The 24,599-nt window shown below is 41.6% G+C and overlaps 1 protein-coding gene across 2 annotated transcripts in view; it reads left to right on the plus strand.

The window, feature by feature from the left end:
• DOCK11 (dedicator of cytokinesis 11) overlaps window positions 1-24,599 on the plus strand; it is a 265,037-nt gene that overhangs the window by 125,344 nt on the left and 115,094 nt on the right. For both annotated transcript variants that reach the window (XM_055120824.1, XM_055120825.1), the window contains exons 20-28: window positions 5,147-5,270; window positions 10,420-10,541; window positions 11,990-12,076; window positions 12,973-13,062; window positions 18,078-18,196; window positions 20,540-20,609; window positions 20,697-20,822; window positions 21,859-21,930; window positions 24,162-24,308. In XM_055120824.1, the coding sequence (XP_054976799.1) occupies window positions 5,147-5,270; window positions 10,420-10,541; window positions 11,990-12,076; window positions 12,973-13,062; window positions 18,078-18,196; window positions 20,540-20,609; window positions 20,697-20,822; window positions 21,859-21,930; window positions 24,162-24,308 (957 nt within the window). The remainder of the gene's footprint in view (window positions 1-5,146; window positions 5,271-10,419; window positions 10,542-11,989; window positions 12,077-12,972; window positions 13,063-18,077; window positions 18,197-20,539; window positions 20,610-20,696; window positions 20,823-21,858; window positions 21,931-24,161; window positions 24,309-24,599) is intronic.

Genomic DNA, 24,599 nt, shown 5'->3' on the forward strand with positions numbered 1-24,599 from the left:
TAATTCCTGAGCACAGAGCCAGGAGTAACCCCTGAATATCATTGGGTGTGACTCAAAAAGAAAAAAAAACAGCCTTTTGTAGTCCCCTTCCAAAATTGCCTATTGCATTTGTTGCCCCATGTCCCCTTGGAACCTGCTGCACCTCCCCAGCCAGAAGCTCCGCTGTTTTGCCTTTTCAGGCCTGATGTCCTTATGACTGGCTTTGGCTAAGACAAAACCATTGCTGTCCTGGTGTCCATAGGCCCACCTACTGGTTGATAGAGGCTTCATACCCTGGCCTTAGGACCTTGCTCATTCCTTTTCAGTCTTCACTTCCTGCTTTCCCAGTGAACCAGAGGAGCGCAGTGGTACCTTAGCCTTTGACCTTCCAGGAAGGCAGTCTGCCCATATTTCTGTGCAGCAGTATATTAGAAATCCAGGTGGTCTGGTTGCTGTGAGTAGGCATGGTGTTCTGTGGTGAAATATACCTACAACAAAAATCTTCTAACTCCACAACCAGGCCTTGTACAGAAAAATAATTCAACCAGATGTCTGTCACTATGTTGGTTACTATTCCCTCTCTCTCACTAATGCCAACCACTCCAAAAAATGTGACCATACTAAATAGTCCTCATTAGAGTGCCAAAACATTTTTTCCAGACATCTGCTATTTATTGTAACTCTCTATTATGTTAAGGATAATTTATTATAAATATGACTGCATACAGGACTATATGTATATCAAACAGGTACTAAATATAGGGGTGTGCACCTGTGTGCTCCTGTGCAGGTACGTCTGTGTATGTTAAATCAGTTTTATCCATCCTTTGCCTTATATCCTTCAAGGACGCATTATTAATCTATATTTGCCTCTCGCATAGTCTGAGGAGGTATAATATTCAGTTGGGTTCTGCTTAAAAACTGAAGTGAGCGGCCTAGATTAAGGCCTTAGATTTAAGATGAACTTTATGGTCGTGGGTAACAGTTTTTTTCTTTATTCTAGAGGGCGTTTTGGATTTTTCCAAGTAAATCCACAGACGCAACAGTTTGTGGATTCCATACTGTAATGATTGTTGCACTACTTTAGAAAGCATTGGTTTCTTAAAATAAATTATTATTATTATTATTTTTTGCATTTTTTTGGTCACTCCCGGCGATGCAAGGGGGTTACTCATGGCTTTACACTCAGGAATTACTCCTGTCGGTTGTCAGGTGACCATATGGGATGCTGGGAATCGAACCCGGGTCGGCCGCGTGTAAGGCGAACTCCCTACCTGCTGTGCTATCGCTCTAGGCCCTCTTTCAAAAGAATTTTTAAGGGGCCATGATTTACAGAGGTACTGATAGTTGCACTTTAGGTATACAATAATTCAGCACCAATTTCTCCAACAGTGTCAACTTTCCTCCACCAATGTTCCCAAATTTCCTCCCCATGCCAACCCCCACTCCATCCTCCACTCCATCCCTGCCTGTCAACTTGACAGACACATTACAAAGTTTCAGTGGTTGCCAATTAGATCTTATGTTTTCCTCAGATCAGTTGAATCAGTGTTTTGGATATCTGGCTCTATCCCTCACTCATATCACTGGTATAACTGAAGCCTTGATACTTGTTAACCCATTACTACTTGTTCGTTTCTTCCACCTTGATTTCTTTCCTTCTGTCTCTGCCCTAAACACTGGGGTCCAGATTGATCCAAACATCCCCCCTTTACTACAATACATTTTCTCATATAGTATTCTATATTCCACAGATAAGTGAGATCATCTTTTGTTTACTTAACATACCATCCATCTCTTACCATGTTACAGCAAATTGCATGGTTTCATCATTGCTTGCAACTGCATAGTATTCCATTTTGTATATATACCACATCTTTATAATTCATTCATCTGTCATTGGACACCTTGGCTATTGTGCTGAATGGGACATGAATAATGGTGTGCACATGTCCTTTTAAAAGGATATTTTTATGTCCTGGGGATAGATGCCCCAAAGTGGAATTGCTGGGTCATATGGAAGTTCAATTCTAACTTTACTGAGAACTCTCCATACTGCTTTCCACTGGGGTTGTGGATGAGAGTTCCTTTTCACCACATCCCCGCTAACACAGATTAGCCCTACTATTGTTGACATGAGCATTTCTCGCTGGAGTGAGGTGTTATCTCATTGTCATCTTGATTTGGATTTTTCTGATGATGAATGATGCTGAGCATTTTTTCATATGCCTGCTGGCCATCCACTTGTCTTTCTCTGAGAAGTGTCTATTCATTTCCTCTTCCCATTTGTTGATAGGGTTCTAGAATTTCTTTTTGTTCATCTTTGTAAGTATTTTATATATTCTGAATATCAAGCCTTTATCTGATGTGTTAACTGCAAATATTTCTTCTCATTCAGTTAGCTGTCTTTTAGTTTATGCATTTTTTTCCATGTAGAAGTTCTTTATGTAGTCCCATTTGCTTATTTTTGATTTTGTTACACGGCAGAGCCTGGCAAGCTCCCCATGTTGTATTTGATATGACAAAAACAGTAACAACAAGTCTCACACTGTAGACATTATTGCTGCCTGCTTGAGGAAATTGATGAGCAATGGGATGACAGTGACAGTGACAGTTCAATGATATCAGATCACTGAAGGCACCTTTGAGGTCCAAATATTGAAGTGTTCTGCCTATATTTTCCTCAGTGTACTTTATAGTTTCTGGTCAGATTTCAAGGGCTTTCATCCACTTTGAATTGGATTTTGAGTGAAACGTAAGATATGGATCCACTTTTAGTTTCTTACATGTAGTAATCCAGTTTTCCCAGCACCATTTGTTGAAGAGGCTTTCTTTACTCCATTTCATGGTCTCAGCTCCTTTATTGAAAATTAACTGTCTCTATATATGGGGTTTTGTCATAGGGTATTTGATTCTAAGCCATTGATTAGATGGTCTGTTATTAATCCGGCACCATGTAGTTTTGATCACAATAACTTTCTAATACAGTTCCAAATTAGTTAATGAAATACCTCCCAATTTCTTATTTAGTATGTTGCTGGCTACTCATGGTCTTTTCTGTTACCATACAAACTTTATTATTCATTTTTCTAGACCCTGGAAGGATGTCATCTGAATTTGAATTGGGATTACGTTAAATCTATATAATAGCTTAGGTAGAATAGTCATTTTAATAATATTGATTCTTCCAGTCCATGAGCATGGGATATTTTCCACTTTCTAAGGTCTTCCTCTATCTCTTTCTTTTTAAAATTAAAAAATTTTATTTTCAGGGGCTGGAGCAATAGCACAGCGGGTAGGGCGTTTGCCTTGCATGCGGCCAACCCAGGTTCGATTCCCAGCATCCCATATGGTCCCCTGAGCACTGCCAGGAGTAACTCCTGAGTGCAAAGCCAGGAGGTAACCCTTGTGCATTGCGAAGTGTGACCCAAAAAGCAAAAAAAAATATATTTTCATAAAGTTGTTCACAGTAATTTAGTACATTCAATATTTTAACACCAGTGCTGTCACCATTACACCTTCTCACCACCATTATTTTGAAGATTTCCACCACCACTCAAGCCTGACACACAGACAGATGCTAGATAATTTATTCTCTATTGCTTATTAGGAATAGTATGTCTTTAAGGGTCTCTCTCACAGTAATTCAACAAAATAGTAAAATAAAAAAGTCTGAGTGTCTATTCCTGGCGTCATAAAAATTTAAATAATTGAGGTCTGGAGCCGTCCCTGCTGTGAGCTGCTAGGTTCCAAGAGTCATTTGTGAGTCTCCCTCTGTCTCTTTCTTAAGTGAATTTAAAGTTATCATAGCATAACTCTCCCATGTCTTTTGTTAAGCTGACTCCTAGATATTTGATGCTTTTGTGTACTAATTTAAATGGGTAGACTCCTTGATTGCTTTCTCCTCTGCTTCATTCTTTGTTTATAAGAATGCAACTGATTTTTGCCTATTGACTATGTAGCCACCCAATTTGCTGTATTGTTTTATTGTTTCTAGGAGCTTTTTTGTGGACTCTTTAGGGTCTTCTGTGTATATTATCATGTCATATACAAATAGTGATAGTTGAAGTCTTCTTTTCAATTTGGATCCTTTTGATGTTTTTGGTTGTTGTTTTGCCTGATTGCTATAGCCAGGAGTTCTTATACTATATTGAATATAAATAGAGAATGTAGAATTCTTTCAGTCTTTTAACCATTAACTATGATAATGGCTGTAGGCATATTATAGATGGCCATTATTTTCTTGGGGAAGGCTCCTTCCGCCCCTATTTTGTTAAAGATTTTTATCATGAATGGATGTTGGATCTTGTCAAAGGCTTTCTCTGAATCAGTTGATATGATCATATGAGTTTTATTTTTTATTAATGTTGTATGTTAATTGACTTGTGTGTGTTGTATCTTGAAGCATCCTTCCATCCCGGGGATGATTCCCACTTGATCAGGGGTTATGAATTTTTGTGATATGTTACTGGATTCAGTTAGTTAAGATTTTGTTAAGGATTTTTACATAGAAATTCATCAGGGAGATTAGTCTGAAACTTTCTTTTCTCGAAGTGTCTCAATCTGCTTTGGGTATTAATATAATGTTTGCTTCATAGAAGGGGTTAGGAAGAATTCCTATGTCTTTGATATTTTGTAAGAGCTTAAGGAGATACGCAGTAAATTTTCTTTGAAGGTTTGATAGAGCTCACCAGTGAACTCATCTGGACCAGGATTCTTGTTACTGGGGAGATTCTTAATTACTGTTTCAATTTAGAATTATTTTTTCAAATATGCAAGCCCAAAACTTAGATAATAAAAGCACAGTTTATCCAGACAGATTGCATTTCCTGACTCAGATTAAGTTACCAAGTACCCCTGTACTGTGAGGCCATGTTGTGTTCCAGTGTTTTGGAAAATCCTGTTGCAGAAATCCAGGAGAAATCACTGCAGTGTCCAGCAGAAGTCATTCATCTTCCCTCCCAGCTCAGGAGAATATTGTTGTCAGCCTGAACCTGACTAGAAAAACATTTGGAAGATAGATTGCTAAATGATATTATTTGAACACTTGGTCTACCATGTAAAAAAGTGCGTCACTGGGAAAGAATGACAGATCTGAACAAAGTGTCCAACCACCCAGATGGACAATGGAAACAAAATTTAATGCGTGATTCTGTTGTCATTCCAGATTAAAATTGAACTTCCTATTCACCTGCATCAGAAACATCACTTGCTTTTCACTTTTTACCACGTAAGCTGTGAAATTAACACAAAGGGAAGTACCAAAAAGCAAGACACAGTTGAAACTCCAGGTATGTGAACTCTTGAAGTATCTTTCTCCAAGTTGTTGAAATTGGTAAGGATCTAACTTTTTTCCATCTAACTCTGAATTCACATTTCCCCTCATCAGAAAAGTACATTTTTAGTTAAAATCTACCCCGGTAGAGAGAAATGAAATACTCCTTTTGTCATTTCTACCAAATGTTATCATCCAGTGCTTGCCAGTGTGCTTTGGCTATGGTAAGCAACATACAGTAATATTTCTCTTCTCATATTGCTGTTCAGAATTTGTGTACTTCCCCTTATCTCTGCCCCAGCAGTCAGGACCTTCACGTTCTGCTTCTGGAGGGCAAGGGCAATGTACCTGGAGTTTGGGGACATTTTTCAACCTGAAGGAACATGGGGGCCATTTGGTTCTGAGATGAGATGAGAACAGATAGAGAGAACTACAGTGAGCTTTAATAGTGACACCCCTGTCTTGGTCACATTAAGCAAGGCTATATAGGTCAACAGTGGGAAGTATCCTTGTAAGAGAACATGGGATATGGTCTTGCATTACACCCATGCTATGAAAGATGTGAACATACCTTGGGATTCTCATCCATCCTAGCCTAGATAAAACCTCTCTTTATTTGTTCAAATATTTTACATTTGTTATGTGCAAGAGACTTGTAGTGGGAACTATGGAAACAACAGTTGGAGATGCACAAAGAGCTCATGTGAAGCGAGCATGTAACTTATTAGTAGAAATCAGGCCTAAGCCAATGATTTTGATACAAGATAGAAAGTTGGAGTTCCCCAGAGAGTTATTCCTTTGGCTGGTGGAGAGGTAGGTCACTGGGAATCAGCAAAAACTTCCAGGAGCTAATGTTCTGATGAGACCTTACAGGTTGGCTATATATATATTTTTTGCATCACTCCTGGCAATGTTTGACCCCAATTGTGTTAAGGGGCATCTAGGGTTGTACCTCTGCATTCAGTGTTAGGGGTTGAATTTATGGTCTCACACATGAGAGGCATATGCTAGTTCCCCAATCCTTACTGCCTCCTTGACTGAGAGGGGCAGGCTAGTTTGTGATGATACAATGGTGGAAGAATGTTGAGGAGTCTAAGATAAAGGTGGAACTTGTAGAGAGGTGAGCTTGAGAGGTATGGCAAGAGACTCACCAGTAGTTTTAGAGGAGCAAGGAAGGTACCCATAGAATTTCAGGTGAAAACGGTGCTAGAATTGTGGAAAGCTTTGATGCCAGACTCTGGATTTGAGTGTATGCTCTCCCATAGTGAAAATACTGATGATTCTAAACAGTAAGAGGTGTTTTTCAGGAAATACAGTCAGGCAGCAGTCTGTTGAGGGAGGTGAATTAGATCAGGAAAAAGGAAAGAAGGAAGGAGGAAATTCCAGGTAGGGGGGCTTATATTCAAGGTCTATGAAAGCTAAGGTCACAGCATGGGCATAGCAGGGGGACAGAGAAAATGGGAAATGCAGAAAAATAATATATGGCGAAGAACTGACTCTTGGAGAGACGAATCCAAGTTAGCACTGATGTCTCAAAACTGTACAGCAGGTATTTCCAAGTGGCAGAATGTCAAAGGAGGTGAGGGGTGATTTGGGGTGGATGGTGCATTGGAAATGCTAGAGAGATGTTTTAGTGATGGATGGTAGGCAGAAGAACCAGATATTAGCAATTCCTTGTTTGGGGAGAGCAGTTCTATTCTGAATCCCATTGACATTGTGTACTTGATTCAGAGGAGGGTTTGAAGGGTGGAGGTGAAATCTAGCAGATCCGTGAGAACCCAGGACCAAGAACTTCCTGAACCTCAGAGGCCTCTTTCTATATTATCTGCCCCAGACAGAAGTGGACAAGCTGCTCAAGGGGAACCTGAAAGACTACTAGTTGTGGGAGCACAATCATTTCTTGGAATGCTGGTTCTTTAAGTGGCTTCTTACCTTTGAGCCAGATAGCGTGAACTTATATTGGCTTGTAAATAGGTCCAAGAGATAGTACATAGGTTAAATTCTTTGCCTTCCATGTGGCTGACTCTAGTTCTGTGTAGTACATGAGTCCCTGAGCACCACCGGGTTTGTCCAACCCCTCCTCCCACCTACCTCCACCTCTGAAACTTAGAGAGACCAAGGACTCTCTGAGAGTTTGGACTGAGGACCACCTTGACTGTAATCTGATAAATTTCCAGTGCAGTAATCTTGCTTAAGCAATTACATAGAGGCACAGTCGCTAAGTGGTTGCTGAGGAGTGAGGGAAGAGGGAAACAGTGATTTCTGAGGGGTATGGAATTTCTTTTTGGTGTGATAAAAGAGTTTTGTATGAATAGCAAATGATACATAGCTTTGTGAATCAAACAACAGTGATCTGATTGTGTGCTTTAAATAGATGGCTTATATGGTATCTGAGTTATATCTCAATACATATATATATGATGCAAAATTGTTACCTAAACACCAGAAATATATTTTCCTTTCATTTTTATTATTTTTCTGGGCTGAAAACTTTTGAATATTTGTCTCATTTTCAGTTCAACTATATTGGCAGAATCCTTTCAAGGAATTTTTCTGCTCATGTTACTTGTCTCTGCTTTTTGATGGGAGTAGAGCATTTGCTAAACTATTCCTGAAGTTGTGTTAATAAAGATGCCCTTCAGGTGTGTTTTAGAGTCTGAGAAAGCCATTTAGTCTTAGAAAAAGCAACAGATTCATTCCTTTTATTGTTGGTGGGTGTGTCTTCTGGTCAGCCTTTATGGAAAACAGTATGGGGGATTTTTCATTAAAACAATAATAGAACTAGCAGTTCCGCCTCTTCCCCCAATACCAAAATATTAATTTGAAATTATACTTGCACATGTGTGTTCATGGCAGCATTTATAATAGCCAAGACCTAGAAAGTATCCAGTTGCCCAATGACAGCTGAGTTGATGAAAAGGTTGTGGTGTGTATGTAAATAAATTGTAGTAGACATGCACATATAGAGAGTATTTCACTGTATAGACATAGCTACAAGAAAAGGTGAAATCCTGCCTTTTACAACAATGTGGATAGAACTAGAGAAAGTTATGTTGAGTGAAGTAAGATGAAAAAGGACAAATACCGAATCATCTGATATGTGGGATATAGAGAAACAAAGCAAAGGGTCCAATGGAAACAAATCTCTGACAGCAAAACTCTGGTTAACAAGGGACAGTAATGGAGATGGGGTGGATTGAAAGGAACCTAGAGAAGGTGATAAAAGATATTGACACTTTGGTGGCAGATATTGTGCAGTAGTCTTGTACACCAAAAGCATGGGATTGATAGTATGTAAAGCATATTATGTCAATAATATACAAAACATTTTTAAAAAAGGAAATGAAAGGAAAAAAATTCAACGGGGAGGCAACTCGATGGTAGAACACATGCTTACCATGTGTGAGACCCTGGATATGATCCCCAGCACCCAAACAAACAAGAATTACAGCATTTGCCAAATTAAATACAAATAAGAACATTGTAATCAGATTGTTGATTTTGGGATTTGCAGTATACATATGTGCATACACATATACCATCTCCCTCACTCACACACAAGAGAATTTTAATACATTAGAAAGCAGCAACTTTAAAAGGTGCTTTCCAGCCAGCTGCCCTCTCTCAGTGCCAAAACTCAGTCCAGAGCAATCTCTTTTTTATAGCTTAGTTATAAAACACTTGAACCCAGAATAATATCTCTCATGGAAATACTGACACCACTCCACTTGAGCAACACAGATGGCTCTGGCTTCTTTACCGAGAATATGATGAGCTTGCTAAAAGAAAGCCAAAAGACTCTTCAGGGGAGAAGTTTCAAGAAATACCAAGATTGAGGGAAATGTCTCAGTGGGTTTCAGTTGTAAACAAAAGGCCCTGGCTGCCTTTTCTGTCTACACCTCTTCTTTCTGCAATTAGGACAACTGACCCACTCCATGGTTTACTGCTTTGGACAAACAGGGAATGTAATCTTGTCTTGTGACCTCCTTGATTTTCTGTCTTCCCATAACACCTCAGATTGCCACAAGGAAATTGGAATATGATGGTCACTGTGTAAGGTAAAGACAGGAGACTTGACACTAGTAGTATAAGGATGAACTTCTTTCATAACAAGCATCAAAGCATTGCTCTCCTAAGTGACAATAATGGTACTGGTGCACTTGTAAGGTCTTAAAGTGATTGTATAAGGGCTGTAGTACAGGAGGCAAGGCTGTACTTCAGCTGACTCCAGTTTGATCCCTGACACTGCATATGGTCCTCTGAGCACCATCAGTGGACACTCTTGAGCAGAGCATGGAAATAGTCATCTTGCACTGCCAGGTGTGACCCAAACCTTTCCCCTCCCAAAGTGTGATTTCAATGATCATCTTATCTTGGTCTTCAAGAATAACTCTGTTAGAAAGAGAGAGACAGACATAGAAAGATTGAACTCATCTGTGGAATACAGAATAACAGAGTAGGAGACTAACACCCAAGAATTGTAGAAATAAGTACCAGGAGGTTGACTCCATGACTTGGAAGCTGGCCTCACATGCTGGGGAGAGGGCAACTCACATAGAGAAGGGACCATCAAGTCAAATGTGGTTGGAGGCCACGCGGGGGAAGGGTGATGCGGGCTGAATGTAGACTAGAGACTGAACACAATGGCCACTCAACACCTTTATTGCAAACCACAACACCTAATTAGAGAGAGAGAACAAAAGGGAATGCCCTGCCACAGTGGCAGGGTGGGGTGGGGGGAGATGGGATTGGACGGTTGGGAGGGATGCTGGGTTTATTTGTGGTGGAGAATGGGCACTGGTGAAGGGATGGGTTCTCGAACTTTTTATGAGGGAAACATGAGCACAAAAATGTATAAATCTGTAACTGTACCCTCACGGTGATTCACTAATTAAAAATAAATTAATTAAAAAATAAATGAAAAAAAAAGAATAACTCTGTTGGATGGAAGACTGTGTGTTGTTATTTCCATTTGGGTAGTCAAGAAACTAAAGGATGTCGCCCGTTAGTTGCCAGGCTGGGCTTAGGAGACGAGCCAAACTCATTCCCAGTACTCAGATGTCTAACACTGAACCCCTCATACACAGTTCCTCCAGCAGGAAGACATTGATGTAGCTAATGGTACGTGTGCACTCATTTCTCTTGGTGGATTCTTGTCTTGGCAGTCGGGTTTGCCTGGGTCCCTTTGCTGAAGGATGGCCGAATCATCACGTTTGAGCAACAACTGCCAGTGTCAGCCAATCTCCCACCGGGCTACTTGAATCTGAATGATGCTGAATCAAGAAGGGTAGGAAGAGACTTGAATTTGCTGAAGTCATCATGATGGATTTTTGAAGGCCGGTTCCTTTGGTTTGTGGGAACTGAGGCCTCTTTTCTTTTCTTTTTTTTTTTGGTTTTTGTTTTGTGGGCCACACCTGTTGGTGTTTAGGGACCACTCCCAATTGGGTGCTTTGGGGCCCATGAGGTGGCAGGAATCGAACGGGGTGGGGGGTCTCCCAAGCCAAGCATGTACACGAGCCCTTTGAGCTATCTCCCTGGCTCTGAAGAACCTTTTAAAAACAGTTTAATGAAGTAACCTCATGTATACTGATTCTAATAACAGTTTCAAAAACTGGGGCTTGGCTACCCTTGTCCCTTGCACAAACCCTGCCCCCAGTTATAAAACAGAAACTAGAGCTTGAGTTTTGTGCACCATTTAAAAGATCATTCATCTGTTTATTTTTTTTTGGTGGTTGGGTGACACCAAGCAGTGCTTGTGGGCTACTCCAGACTCTGGGCTGTGGGGTTGCACTTAGTTGTGCTTGGGGGATCATGTGGTGTTGGTGAATAAACCGGGGGTTAAGTGCATGCAAAGCAAAGTGCTTTACCTCCTCTACTGTCTCTCTGGCCCCACATTGATATGTTTTTATTTTTATGTGTATAGGGTGCTTATTTTGGGAGGGGAGTGGGGGGGGTAGAAGATTACAGCCAATAGTGTTCCAGATCTGCTTCCAGTTCAGTGCTCCGGAGTTTCTCCCAGCATTACTGGAGGGGGGCCAGTATTTGCAGTGCAAGAGATGTAATTTAGGGCTTCTGCAATGCAAAGCCTGTGCTTCCAGCCCTTTGATCCATCTCCCCAACCCCATTTTTATTATAATTTCTGAAAGTATCAGTCCACAAGGAATGAGAATTTCTAAACTATTGAGATATGCTCAGTCTGAAGACAGGTTCTCTTCACTGGTGTTGGGAAATGTACACTGGTGGAGGGATGGGTGTTGGAATACTGTCACTGTCACTGTCATCCCATTGCTCATTGGTTTGTTCGAGCGGGCACCAGTAACATCTCTCATTGAGAGACTTATTGTTACTGTTTTTGGCCTATCCAATACGCACGGGTAGCTTGCCAGGCTCTGCCGTGCGGGTAGCTTGCCGGGCTCTCCGAGAGGGGCAGAGGAATCGAACTCGGGTCAGCCACGTGAAAGGCAAACGCCCAACCGCTGTACTGTCGCTCCAGCCCGTTGGAATACTGTATGACTGAAATCCAATCATGAACAGCTTTGTAAGGGTCTATCTCACAGTGATTCGATAAAAAATTTAAAAACAATAAAGACAGGTTCTCTTCTTCAGTGGTTCCCTTTGTGAGAGTAACATTTTCTTCTTGAAAGCAAGTATTGCAATGCAGAAACGTTGCAAATGTTGCTTATCTAGCCCTTGCTTAGTTTAGAAAAAACTTAGGCCTTTCTTCTCTGTTCACAGCAACCTAATGTGGATATTAAGTGGGTAGATGGTGCAAAACCTTTGTTGAAGATTAAAAGCCACTTGGAGTCTACCATTTATACTCAAGTAAGTTATGCCATCTGAATTGTGTCAGTGTCAATGCTTGAACATATGAAAATGGACCATCTTGTTTCAGTCATGACATCGCTCACAATAATAGTTCGCATCTTCCACTCGTTTTCAAATGACAGTCATTTTATTTCTGTTCATTGAGTCCAACACCCCAGGATTCTGAAAGGAATGGGCAGGCTAGTATCACCATTTTTTAGATGAAAAACCAGGCTTGCTCAGTGAGGCTCTGTTAACTGCTATTGGTATGATGCAAGCAGTCCGTGTGTTAAACAGGCCTAAGTTTTTCTGGGATTGACAGGATGTTTCTATTGACCAGAACCAGTTCCTAGAACAATTGTCAACGCGCCCCCACCCCCCCCCAAAAAAGCACCACTGGCTCTGGCACAAGAAATTATAGCGGGTATGGCTTACTCAGGTTTGATCCCTAACAGCCCAAACAGAACAAAAAAATCCCACTACCACCACCAACAAATCCACTGGTTCTGGTGCCTCTCTGCTTCTCCCCTTTTCTTCACCTGTCACCTCAGACTGCCCTTTCTGCTTGTTTTATTAATATATAGAAGTCACCCCCCCCTCAGGTACTCTAGAAGTCTGAACAGGAATTACATGAATGTTTGGCAGGTTGGGCATGAATTGTGATTTCCCCACTGTGTTTAGCTAGGTGCTGAATTTACCTCACTTTGCTGTCTTCCTTACCTTTTTTTTTTTTCGCTGCTGGGTTTTGAGGAGGCTTCTGGTACATGCCAACACCGGGAGCTGCAGCTACCGGGGCTGGGCAATAGAATGCTACGATAAATAGGTTTGCAAGCTGTGGGAGGAGGGAAAGGGAGAGAGCCAGCATTTGAAGGAATGAATCAAATTTCACATGACCGTGCCCATCTGCTTTCCAGGATCTACACGTGCACAAATTCTTCCATCATTGCCAGCTGATTCAGTCAGGCTCAAAGGAAGTTCCGGGGGAGCTCATTAAATATTTAAAGGTAAATGAACAGCTGCACTCTGCCAAAGGTTTGTTTTTCATGTATTTCCGTTGCCACATTTTGATGGGGTGGGGAAGGGGGTGGGGGCAAACTGACTTTTAGGCTCCGCATCCTCGAGAGAACATTTTTTCGTTCAGTTCCTTTATAGCAAATGGCTGTTTCCAAGCAGAGAGTTAAGTTGCTATATTAGCCAGAAAATGTTCAGGTTGGAGTTCAGTGGTGCGGCTCGGAAAACCACATGGAAACCGAGATTTCACTTTCACACCTGGATTTTTCAGGTTTTTTATTTTCTTCCTGCTAAGTGGCCAGTAAAGGTGGGGACTCGGTTGGGGTGGGGGGAAACGGACAAGGAGAAATGAAGTCATGGCTGTTTGGAATAAGTTAATGAAATAATGTCTGTGTTCATGGCTCAGACTCAAAAGGGTCAGAGAAAGAGAGAACCAAATCTAGTTTCTGTATGGGGCCAAGGCGTGTCGTAAGAAGCACCATATTTGCTCAAGTGTCTCAAAACCCCAAGATTGCAAGTATTTCCTAAGTGTTAGGATTGATATGCATGCCTTAACCTTAGTTGAGGGTGATGCTAGCTCTGTGAGTGACCTTGGTCACATTTCTTAACCTCTCCCAGCCTTTGTTTCTTTGTCATGCAGGGCATCTTGTAGGGTGGTTGCAGTGAGACAGAGTCATTCATTCATGCTTACTCTTTGAGTGCTTCCTAAGGGCCAGCAAACCTTCTAAGCACTAGGACCACAGTGAAGCATACACTGTCCCTGTTGTCAAGAAGATGACTTTCTTGTGGAGACAGTTGGACACTGAACACATTTGCCTAGGAGACGTGACATCATGGCATATGAATTGTGGCAGGTGGTGTTAAGTGCTCTAAGGAAAATCAAAACATGACAGAAGGGAGTCAGCAGTGCTTAAGGGAGTTATTTTTAGATGCAAGTGGACAGAGGCGAACCTGCTGGCAAAGTGACATTTGACTGCGAATGAGGGTACTTGCTATGTGGCCTCATGAGGAGTGCTGGGGTAACAAGTCCAAAGACCCTGAGGAACTGAGACTTGTTTGTTCAAGAAGAAGCAGGGACGCCAATGTGGCTGCTTTGTGGAGCTGAAGGACATCATGTGGGGAAAAAGGGAGCTCTGGTACCGGCTGGGGCGGGCCTGGTGAGCCATGCCGTGGATTTGGACTAGATTCTGGGCCAGATGGGAAACCTTGCAGGACTTTGGACAGGGGGCTGATTTGTGATGACATTGGTTAGTAGCATTCAGCCTGTCATACTGCCAGTATGCTGTTGGAAAGGCAGAAGCAGCGAGATTGTCATACATGGTGACTATATGTTCATACGAATGATCATTAAACAGTAAAATAAGCCTCGACCTTTCAAATCTTCCTCTGGATAACGTTATCCTTCCGTTGGGTGTAGAACTCCAGCTGTGTACATGAATGCTTTGTTTGATAACGTCCTAGGCCACTTCTTCCAGTGGGCAGCTATGCTTTAACAGACTTCAGTGGGACAGAACACTTCCATGTGCTGGCATCCTAAAAGAGGGAGTGGGAGGAAGTACGCATTTGTGTCTTTAAAGGGGTGGATGCTGATATTTTCGCGACCTCTGCTCGCCATCTAGTGGCAGGAAGTGAAACGTCATCTAGTTACAGCAATGGCCACACTTTTGTGCTGAAAAGGATTCTAGAGATTTTTCTTCATAGTTGAGGAAACTGAAACCCCAGGAGAGCTCACTGGTCTGAGACCATTCAGTTGTTAGTAGCAGAGCTCAGCTGAGCCTGGGACATGTCTCTCAACCTCTAATCCCATGTTCTTTCTACCAAAACCTGCCATCTGTACACCTTTAACCTTGTAAATGATGTCAGTTTGCCAATTTGTTTCATGCCTTCTTGTTGAGCTCTCATTCTGCATATACTACTTTCCTAGAGAGTTGGGTTTGCAGAGAATAATAATGGAGGGTCATTTCTCAGCTAGGATCTTATAACCAGTTTGAGATATAGAACACATGTAAATCAAACCAATAGTCAATATTACAGAGATATCCCAGAGCCAAGCTGGATTAAATGTCAAGTGCAGGGTGCAGGTTCAAAGTAACAAAAGTCTAGTGAACCTAACAATTAGGGCTTCCATCTGTATCTTATCTCTTAGTTCCTTGTTCATTCATTTATTTCACCAGTCACCAAATTTTTATTAAACACCTATTATGAGTCAGAGATGATGCTTGGTACTGGGAATAGAATGGAAAAAGCTTCAACCAACATGCTTGTTGTGCTTGGGGTAGGGACATTATGACTAAATAGCATTTGGTAGAGAAGAGTACTGCTAGGCACATGGAACAGGCTAAGAGGATTAGCATGACCAGGAGTACATTCTAGATCTGTTGTGGAGGACATGTCTGAGGAGGTGGCATTTTAAGTCATAAACAAACAGATGAGAGGAAGGAAGATGGTCATGGAGGCAGATCCACAGAATAAGGGAACCTCTCACCTGCTCATGCCAGTGAGTTCACAAGGGGTGTGGCCCATTTAGGAGGGGGGAATAGAGCAACAAGCTTGGCCAGGGAAAGAAATGGGAGTTTAGCAGGATTTCCCTAAGGATGCATTCAAAACTGATCTCACACGGCCTAGTGCAGAGGGAGAAGGCTGTGTAACTGTGTCGCACTTGCCAGACCACCAGGATTTCCGGTTTTTAGGGAGATGAGTGATTAGGCAAGAAACATCCTTCTCTTGAGAACTTCTGCCTCTTCATTTCTCTCCATTAAAAAGAGCCAGCATGCCCTGGACACAGATGCCCAGGGCAGCACGGCTTTCACCCCGACTCCAAGGCTTTTAGCTAAAAGAGTAGCAGGTATCAGCACCTCAGGCTGACATGCTGGAACGCCTGGAAGGAAACAAAGCATGCATGGTGGAGTGGGGTGGGGGATTGCCGTAAGCAGCAGAATACACCAGGCCTGGAAAGCCCTTGACAGCTTTGTGCTCCTACTGGCATGTTTGTTTTTGTAATGAGGTAGAGGGAAATGGCATGATCTAATTTGCCTTTCCAGAGGAAGATTCTTGCTGCTGTGTTTTAGAAGAAATGAGAAGCTCTACTGGCATGGGGAATGCCTTTGCTCCCCACATTTCTTTCACCTTTCTCCTCTGAACCCTGAGCTGCCAGGCCATGCTCACTTGCAGACTCAGTTGCTTCTTGGTTTGTGCATATGGCGGATCCCATGCATACTAGTTGCCATTTGTATTGCAGTGATTGTATTCTCTTGCCTCTTCCAGACAGGAGAGTGCTGTGTGACAGGAGTGATAGTTTGATTTCTTTTGGTCTTTTGTTGATGTCCTTGGCACTGGAAAGTTCATTCCATGTACCTTTGTTGAATGGCTGAATTACTAGCTTCATTTAAGTTGACTTTTGAACTTGATGTGAAAGCAGGAATGGATTTGCCTAAACTATGAACAATGGCCTGAATGTATGCGATATAGTCAAGGAGCAGTGAAGACTTTTCCTTTAAGTTTGTGAAGAAGGGTGAGTGTTACAGCTAAAAATGTAGTTAGAGTCTTAAACCACTTGGATTTAACATCCTAGGTTATAGTTTCTTAATCTCAGCCCTATTGGCATTTGATGGGCAAGAACTTTCTTCGTTGTTAGGGCCTAACCTTTCCACAGAGGATATTTGCAGCATTCCTGGCCTCAACCAACTAGATGTCAGCAGCACCAACAACCCAGATGTCTCTAGACATGGACAAATGTACTCTGTGGCAAAGTGACCCCTGGCTGAGAAGCCTTGGATAATGGGCAGGCACTCACAAGATCTGGGGAGGCAATGGCCTGATGTGTGACCAGTACTGGTGGAAGATAAATTTGGAAATGAAACCTGGGCAAGTTGGGAGAAAGAGAAACTGTACAGAGGCCTAGTAGAAATGTGTCGAAGCATTTTGGCTATAGATTAGAGCATTCCGAGAGGGAGTAAAGGTATGGACAGAAGAGAACATAACTGAAGGGTGAAGACACCTGCAGGATAGACCAACATTGCATTCCTTGAGCTCAGTCTCTTCTGTAGCTGATTAAAGAGACATGGTCAGAACTGTAAGGGGCTGCTGTCGCCATATTTCAAGTAGAGAGGAGTCCTTAAAAGAGATGGTGAACGTAAGGATGAAAAAATGGAGCTCAAATAAGGGCAGTTGTGCTGGGTATGTGGCTCAGTGGTCAGGCTCAACACACCTAACTTGTTGTGACCTTGGGATCAAGCCCTGGCACCACGGGGTGTTAGGGTGAGGAAAAGGGAATCTCTGAAAGGTAAGTACTAAGATCCTAAACTTTCAAGTCTTGTTTTATCTGTGTCCCATAACGTTAAATATTCAATTCATGGCGAAGGTACTCAGTGGTGCTGTTTCTTATTTTGGTAGGCTCATTGATTCGATGAGTAAGTGAATGGAGATGAAAGCAGAGATGAGGAAAGTAAATAGAAAGAAATTTTTCTATGTATATCGTTCCTGTATCTATAGAGGAGCATATTACTTCTTTTACCTAACTAGAGATGGGGTGTTAGAACTTTGAAGAAATGTCTTATTGAGGATGTTAGAATGTAGAACCATTTTTGTTGTATAGACCATGCTGGTATAAGGCTGATCATATAGAGAAGCATGCTTTATTGACCTCCACTTAACTCTGGCCAGTTAGATTGATGGTCCCTATTCCCCTGCAGACCTTTCTCTGAGCTGGAGCCTAAAAGGCCAGTCTCAGACTTCAAAATACCAGTTAACCATTGGTCTGCCAAAAGTCAGTTGTCTTTATGCCAGAAGCTTTGTTAGCTTCAACACAGTATTTAATATGAAACTAGTAGGGTGCTCAGAGATGCAAATGAAGTTCTTAAGCAAGGCCCCTTTTCCATGCAACTCACCTTTAAGTGAGCAGATAATTCTAGTGGTGATTTTTCTCATTATTTGATTTTTTGGTTGTTTCACCTTTGCAAATTATATCATATTTCTGTTTGTTTTCATAACTAATATTGACTTATTTTAGTGTTTGCATGCCATGGAGATCCAAGTCATGATACAGTTTCTTCCTGTAATTCTTATGCAACTCTTCCGAGTTCTCACAAATATGACCCATGAAGATGATGTTCCTATCAACTGCACCATGTGAGTTTCGGTGTTATACTATAAAGAAGCAACTTTTTGTTTCCCTGTGCATTTCTTCATTTGAAATAGAAATTTCTCTTCCAAATGGAAATCCAGTCATCAAAAATCTAATATCAGTTTTCTCTAGTTTCATGATTCTCTGGAGACTTGTATCCCCAATGCTAGATGGCATGAGAAGCCATAGGATAAGCTTAACATCTTTTCCTCCACAAGAGATTCTGAGAAGCTGCTACATGTCAGAATTACCTGGGTAGCTTTGAAAATGGCTCTTCTAAGGGCCAGAGACATATTATAGTGGGTAGAGTGCTTGTTTGCACGTGGATAATTCTAGTTCTGTCCCCTGCACCATTTATGGTCCCTGAGCACCATCATGAGTAAGCCCTCAGCATGACTAGGTATGGCCTGAAGCTTCCCGAAATGTCTTTTCCAAGACCACAATTCATAGAGGTTAAATCCAAATCCCCAAGGGTGGAACTCAGCCTGATGATTTTAAAGTTTCTTGGGTATTTGTAAAGCAGTGTAGTTTGACAACTATTGTCCTAGAGCAGTGCTGTCCAACGGAGTCTGCAGTGATGTGCATGTTCTATACTTGTGCCAACCGATATGGTATCCCTTAGCCGTCTTTAGCTATGAAGTACTGGAATGTGGCTGGTGCAAATGAGAAATCCAGTCTCTTTCCATTTTTGTTTCGTGAGCACACCCAGAAATCCTCAGCTCCAACACCCAGCTCGGTGCTGGTGAACTATGTAGTTCTGGACCTTGAACCTGGGCTTCCCACATGCAAAGCATGAGCTCCAGCCATTGAGCTGAACTGTTCTTCAGCTTTTGGCCCTGGCACTGAAATATATTTGTAGTTGATTTTAATATAAATAAATAGAGTTATGGCCCTGAGCATCAGGTTTTTTTTTTTAAAAAAAAGTGCTTTTTTAAAACTTATTGAGGTTCTCTGAATTTCAGTACTGGTTTTTTGTTTGGGGACCACACCTGGCAGTGCTTAGGCCTTACTCCTGGCTTTGCCTCAGAGATCACTCCTGGTGGGTCTTGGAGGACACAAAAAGTGCTGGGGATTGAAACTGGGTCAACTGTGTGCAAAGTAAGCACCTTTCCCACTGTGCTGTTTCCGGTGCCCCCAGTACTGTTAGTGATGATTTCCCATGCAGTAAGCTGTTTTGACTGAGTCTTACTCTGATAGGAAAGCAAGAATAGATAGATAGTAGAGTAGCTGACAAAGAGGCCTGAATTTGGAAATTAAAGCAGCAGACGTCAGAAAATTGTGTGAACTCCATGCTGGTAGTTTCTGACTATACTGCTTCTGTTGGTGTGGAAATCTTTCCCTATCAGGGATCAAGGGACATGCACTACACATTTGCTGTCTCTGTTTTTGGGGAGAGTAACAGTTACAAAGTATTATTAGAATCTAGTAGTTCTCACATGGTGGATCCCAGACCAGCAGCATTAATACCGCCATAGTGCTCATCAAAAATACTAATCAGTGGGGCGTGGGAGATAGTGCAACGGTACTGGGTGCTTACCTTGCATGCAGATGACCCTTATTCTCCCCCCAGCACTGTAGCTGCCCCCACCCCAGCACTGCACTGCCCGGAGTGACCCCTGAGCACCAGTCAAGAGTTTCCCTTAAGCACTTGTGGGCATGGCCTCAAAGCCCTCTGAAATGCTAATCACTGACTGAGGTTCAGGTTGTGACTTAGCCTAACAGCACTTGTCCCGGGTTTGAAATCTGACACTGCCAAAAAGAAACTGCTGGTTGTGGAACTTCAACCCAGACCTAAAAGATCTGGGAGAAGGGTCCAGCAGCCAGCTCTCTAGTGAGCTGAAGTTAGGAAACCACTACCATCTCTCTACTTGAAAACCTGTCATGAAATTTACATTTCCTTCCAGTCTGAATTCCTTCATTAGACCTGTCTTGTCTCTGCCTTCCCTTTTCCCTATCTGTTCACATGCTTTTCATTTGCTCTTTGATTATTTTTTCTTTTATTCTCACTAAAGGGGATTTCAATATCAGCCTTTATCCCAGATCTTTTACTATGTTGTAGCTAATGGCCATATTTTAGATGTATCTAGAGATTCAGAAGGGAAATAAAATATCTGGGTTTCTTCCAGAAAATGTCCTGCTTTTGAAATGGGAGATTCTTTTTATGAGGCCCTGAACATGTTAGATACCGAAATCTTTGTTAGACCCAAACACCCAGGCCCTCTTATGCCACCCTCAGTTTTTAATTCAGGCAGTGTTGGAGACAGACCATAATGATGAGCCTGTTGGATAATCAAAGCATAATAATCCTTGCTAGCCTGACATGCTGTCTTCTGTGAATATTGTTTCAGGGTTCTTCTGCATATTGTGTCAAAGTGCCACGAAGAAGGCTTGGATAATTATTTAAGATCCTTCTTAAAGGTTTGTGAAATGTAACTTCTTTCTGGAGAGTGGATTTCATGGGAGGATTTTGTCTGACTTCACTTTTTACTTCTGATTGGTTTGTAGTATAGCTTCCATCCTGAAAAACCAAGCCCTCCTCAGGCGGCGCTGATCCATGAAACCCTGGCTACTACCATGATAGCAATATTGAAACAGTCAGCAGACTTCTTAGCAATCAACAAACTCCTAAAGGTAAGGATATGCAGGACCCACCCAGCAGGACCCCAAAGTAGCCAGACACATGCTGTTTGAGGCCCTCCCATGTCAGCTCTAGCTCCATGTGCCCTTTCCTTCAGTTCTCCATAGAACAGTCTTCCACTGTCCTTAGCCTCCCTTCCCATCTCCTGTCCTCAGTGGAATATGTAATAAAGAATTTGCATCAGGGACACCTGGATTTGCATCCTGTATCCACCCCATAATGCTTCAGTGGCTGGGTGCGACATCCTATACCAGATTCAGGCAGCAGTGACATTCATTGTCCAGAGAGAATTTTAAAGCAGTAATATGATAAAAAAATGCTCTTATCATCTCATGTGGGCAGTTGAGCAAATATCAGGGCTAAACTACCACTGCTCCCTGAGATTCACATTCCCACCAAACGTCCTTTTCAGCAACCTGTCAGTTCTGAGGATTTGGGCATATGGCATGACCTTTGTTTTTTTTTTTTTTTTTTTTTTATTGTGGAAAGTTACAAAGTTACAAAGTTTTCAGGTTTAAATCTCAGTTATACAATGCTCGAATACCCATCCCTTCACCAGTGCTCATATTCCACCACCAAGAATCCCAGTATAGCTCCACCCCGCCCCCTCACACCCCAAACACCCCCACGCCCCTAGCCCCCCCACCCTAAGCCCCCCCCGCCTGTGTAACTAATAAATTTCACTTTACTTTCACTTTGATTGCATACAATATTTCAACAAAACTCACTATTATTGTTTGGAGAGTCTCTCCCCTAAAGTCAGACCTGCTGAAAAGGAAGCATTAGGTAATTTGTTTTCCATTGCTGAGGATGAAGAAGTGTGAGGTCGAGTGACCACACTTAGCGGCCTCTCAGTTTTGGCATGACCTTTGTGCCAAGACATTTTGAAAGTTGTTTTAGCACTTTTGATGGTGAGTTGCTATCACTGAAAAATGTAAGCGATAGCATTCATATACATTTGTTACCCTATGCTAAGCTTCAAAGATTGGGGTCCCCATTAAGGATTGATTTTTTATTTATCTCTTTTAGTACTCATGGTTTTTCTTTGAAACTATTGCAAAGTCTATGGCCACATACTTGTTGGAAGAGAATAAAATTAAGGTAAGTAGAATCAAAACTACTATCTGATCCTGGGGCTGGGGAGATGGCTTAAAAGACTGGGGTGCATGTTTTGCTAAGGGAGCCTTTAGGCTGGAAAACATGCTTTGCATGGGGGAGCCCGAGGTTTGATCTCTGATACCACATGGTCCCTCAACCACCCCTTAGTTTGACCACAAATCAAAAAGAATAGTTAAGAAGGAAGATTAATCATTCAGATAGTCATGGCATATAATTCCTGTTATATTCTGCTTTTAAAAGTAGCAAAATGGGTGGGAGATATAACTTAGTAATAGAGCACATACTTTATTTTTTTATTTTAATGAATCACTACAAGATACATTTACATACTAACAAACTTTCATGATTGTGTTTCAGTCAAACAATGTTCAAGTACCCATCCCTCCATCAGTGCCCATTTTCTACCACCAATGTTACAGTATTCCTCCCCCACCCCACCCCTTCCCACCCCCTGCCTCTGTGGCAGGCACATTCTCTCTTACTCTCTCTGGCCTTTTGGGTGTTACGGTTTGAAATACAGGTATGAAGTGGACATCATGTTTGGTCTAGAGTCTACTTTCAGCATGCATCTACTATCCTGAGTGATCCCTCCAATCATCATTTACTTAGTGCTCCTCTCTCCATCCCAACTACTTTTTCCTCCAGCATATGAGATCGAATTTGAAGCCGTGGGGCAGTACTCCTGACCCTTATTTCAACTGTCCTTAGGTGTTAGTCTCCTATTATGTTACTTTATATTCTACAAATGAGTACAGTTTTACAGTTTGACTACCAACTATGACAATGGTAGTTGGAAATGACCACTCTGGACAAGAACTGAGTGCTGAAAGTAGGTAAAGGGATATGCATGATAACCTTTCAATACCTTTGTTACAAACCATAGTGCCCAAAGAATGGGGGAGAGGGACAGAGGGTGAGAGGGAGAGAGGGTGGCAGGTTTGCCATGCGGGAGACAAGAGGGTAACTGGGAACATTGGTGGTGGGAAAGGTACACTGGTGAAATGTACACTGGTTAAAGAATGGATGTTGGGACATTGTATGATCAGTGCATGTTCAACCCAGTCATGAACAACTTTGTAACTGAGTTTCCCATGTTGATTTAATTTAAAAAATAAACAAAAATTGTTTGAATGGCAACAGACTAGCATGTTAGAAGACAGTGAATTCATGTATTCTAAATATTCATCCTGTCCTCATTATTATTGCAAGAAGAGGTTTTTGTAGAAAAAGAGAATAGTGAAGTATATTCTTAGGAAGAATTGTGGGTCACCACCAGAGTGATTAAAATATTCTTAGTGGGCTGATTTTTTGAGGTATACCCCTAAAAATTTGTATGTCAAAACACTCCTTTTGGGGAATAAATACCAAACCAAAAGTGCCTTGCTCTTAGGAAGGCCTCAGGCAGGTGGCAAAGTTAAAATACTTTATGTAATAGATGTATTCCTGAAACATGGTGTATTCATTTAGGTGCGCTTTAAAACTGCTTTAAGAGTACAGAGAATTCTTTTTAGTTATGGGGATTGTAGAGACAAGTCTTGTAAAGTAAAAAAATGCTCACCTTATATTTATCATTTTTACCAAAAGTTTTACTGATCATCTGATTGAAATCGAGATGCATAAATGCATGTATGCTTTGTTTGTCCAAGAAAAAGGGAATAAAAACAAAGATATGTCTGAATTTCAGGAACATGAGTCTAAAGTTGGTTCAGAATGACCCAATGACCCACTCTTTTTCTCTTGTTCTCAAGATGGAGATGGATTCCAGGATCTCACATATGCAAGAAAGAGTGCTCTGCTACAGAGCTACATCCCCAACCCCAGAATGACCCACTCTTATTCATGATATTACTCAGTTCTATTACTAGAGACCCAGATAGCTTCTATAATGTTCCAACAGCACAAATTAATTTGCGAGAAAAGTTAGATTCCCATTAAAATGGCCTTGAATATAAAATCTGTTTAAAAGGGAAGATAGCTGATGGGAAAGATAGAATAGTGGTTAAAGTGCTGGTCTTCCAGGGCGCTGATAATGGTTTGGTCTCCATCACCATATATGATGTCCAGAGCACTGCTCGGAGTGACCTCTAAGTGCAGAGATAGGAGTAACCCCTAAATACTACCAGGTGTGACCCCCTCAAATGGGAAAAAAACAATGGCAATGGACTTATACACATTGTACCTGCTTTTTAAAAAACATGCCTATTTAATTTAAGCTTCCCAGAGGCCAGAGATTTCCTGAGGCATATCATCATGTATTGCATTCATTGCTCCTGGCAATCATTCCCCATGTGACTATTCGTTTTGGAGAGATTCCTGAAGAGTCCAGAAATGTCAATTACAGTTTGGCTAGCTTTCTTAAGGTAAGTTAAAAGCAACTGGGATGAGGTAAGGAACTTTTTTCCAACCAATGCAGTATTAAAAAAATCAAAGGAAAAATTATTTAACTCCTTGCAATTCCTGTAGGTCTCTATAAAGATGCTGGAGGAGTCCATCAGTGGAGTGAAGTTAGTCAAGTTTGAAGCCCCTCTACCCATAAAGTGCCTTATTAATTAAATTAAATCAGATGTTTCACACCTGTAGCATGTATGTTTGGCTTGTTTTGCATGATGTCATTTCAATTATATTAATTCTAATGTCTTTAGATGGCCATG

This window comes from Sorex araneus, chromosome X (genome assembly GCF_027595985.1).
Source record: "Sorex araneus isolate mSorAra2 chromosome X, mSorAra2.pri, whole genome shotgun sequence".
Lineage (NCBI taxonomy): Eukaryota > Metazoa > Chordata > Mammalia > Eulipotyphla > Soricidae > Sorex > Sorex araneus.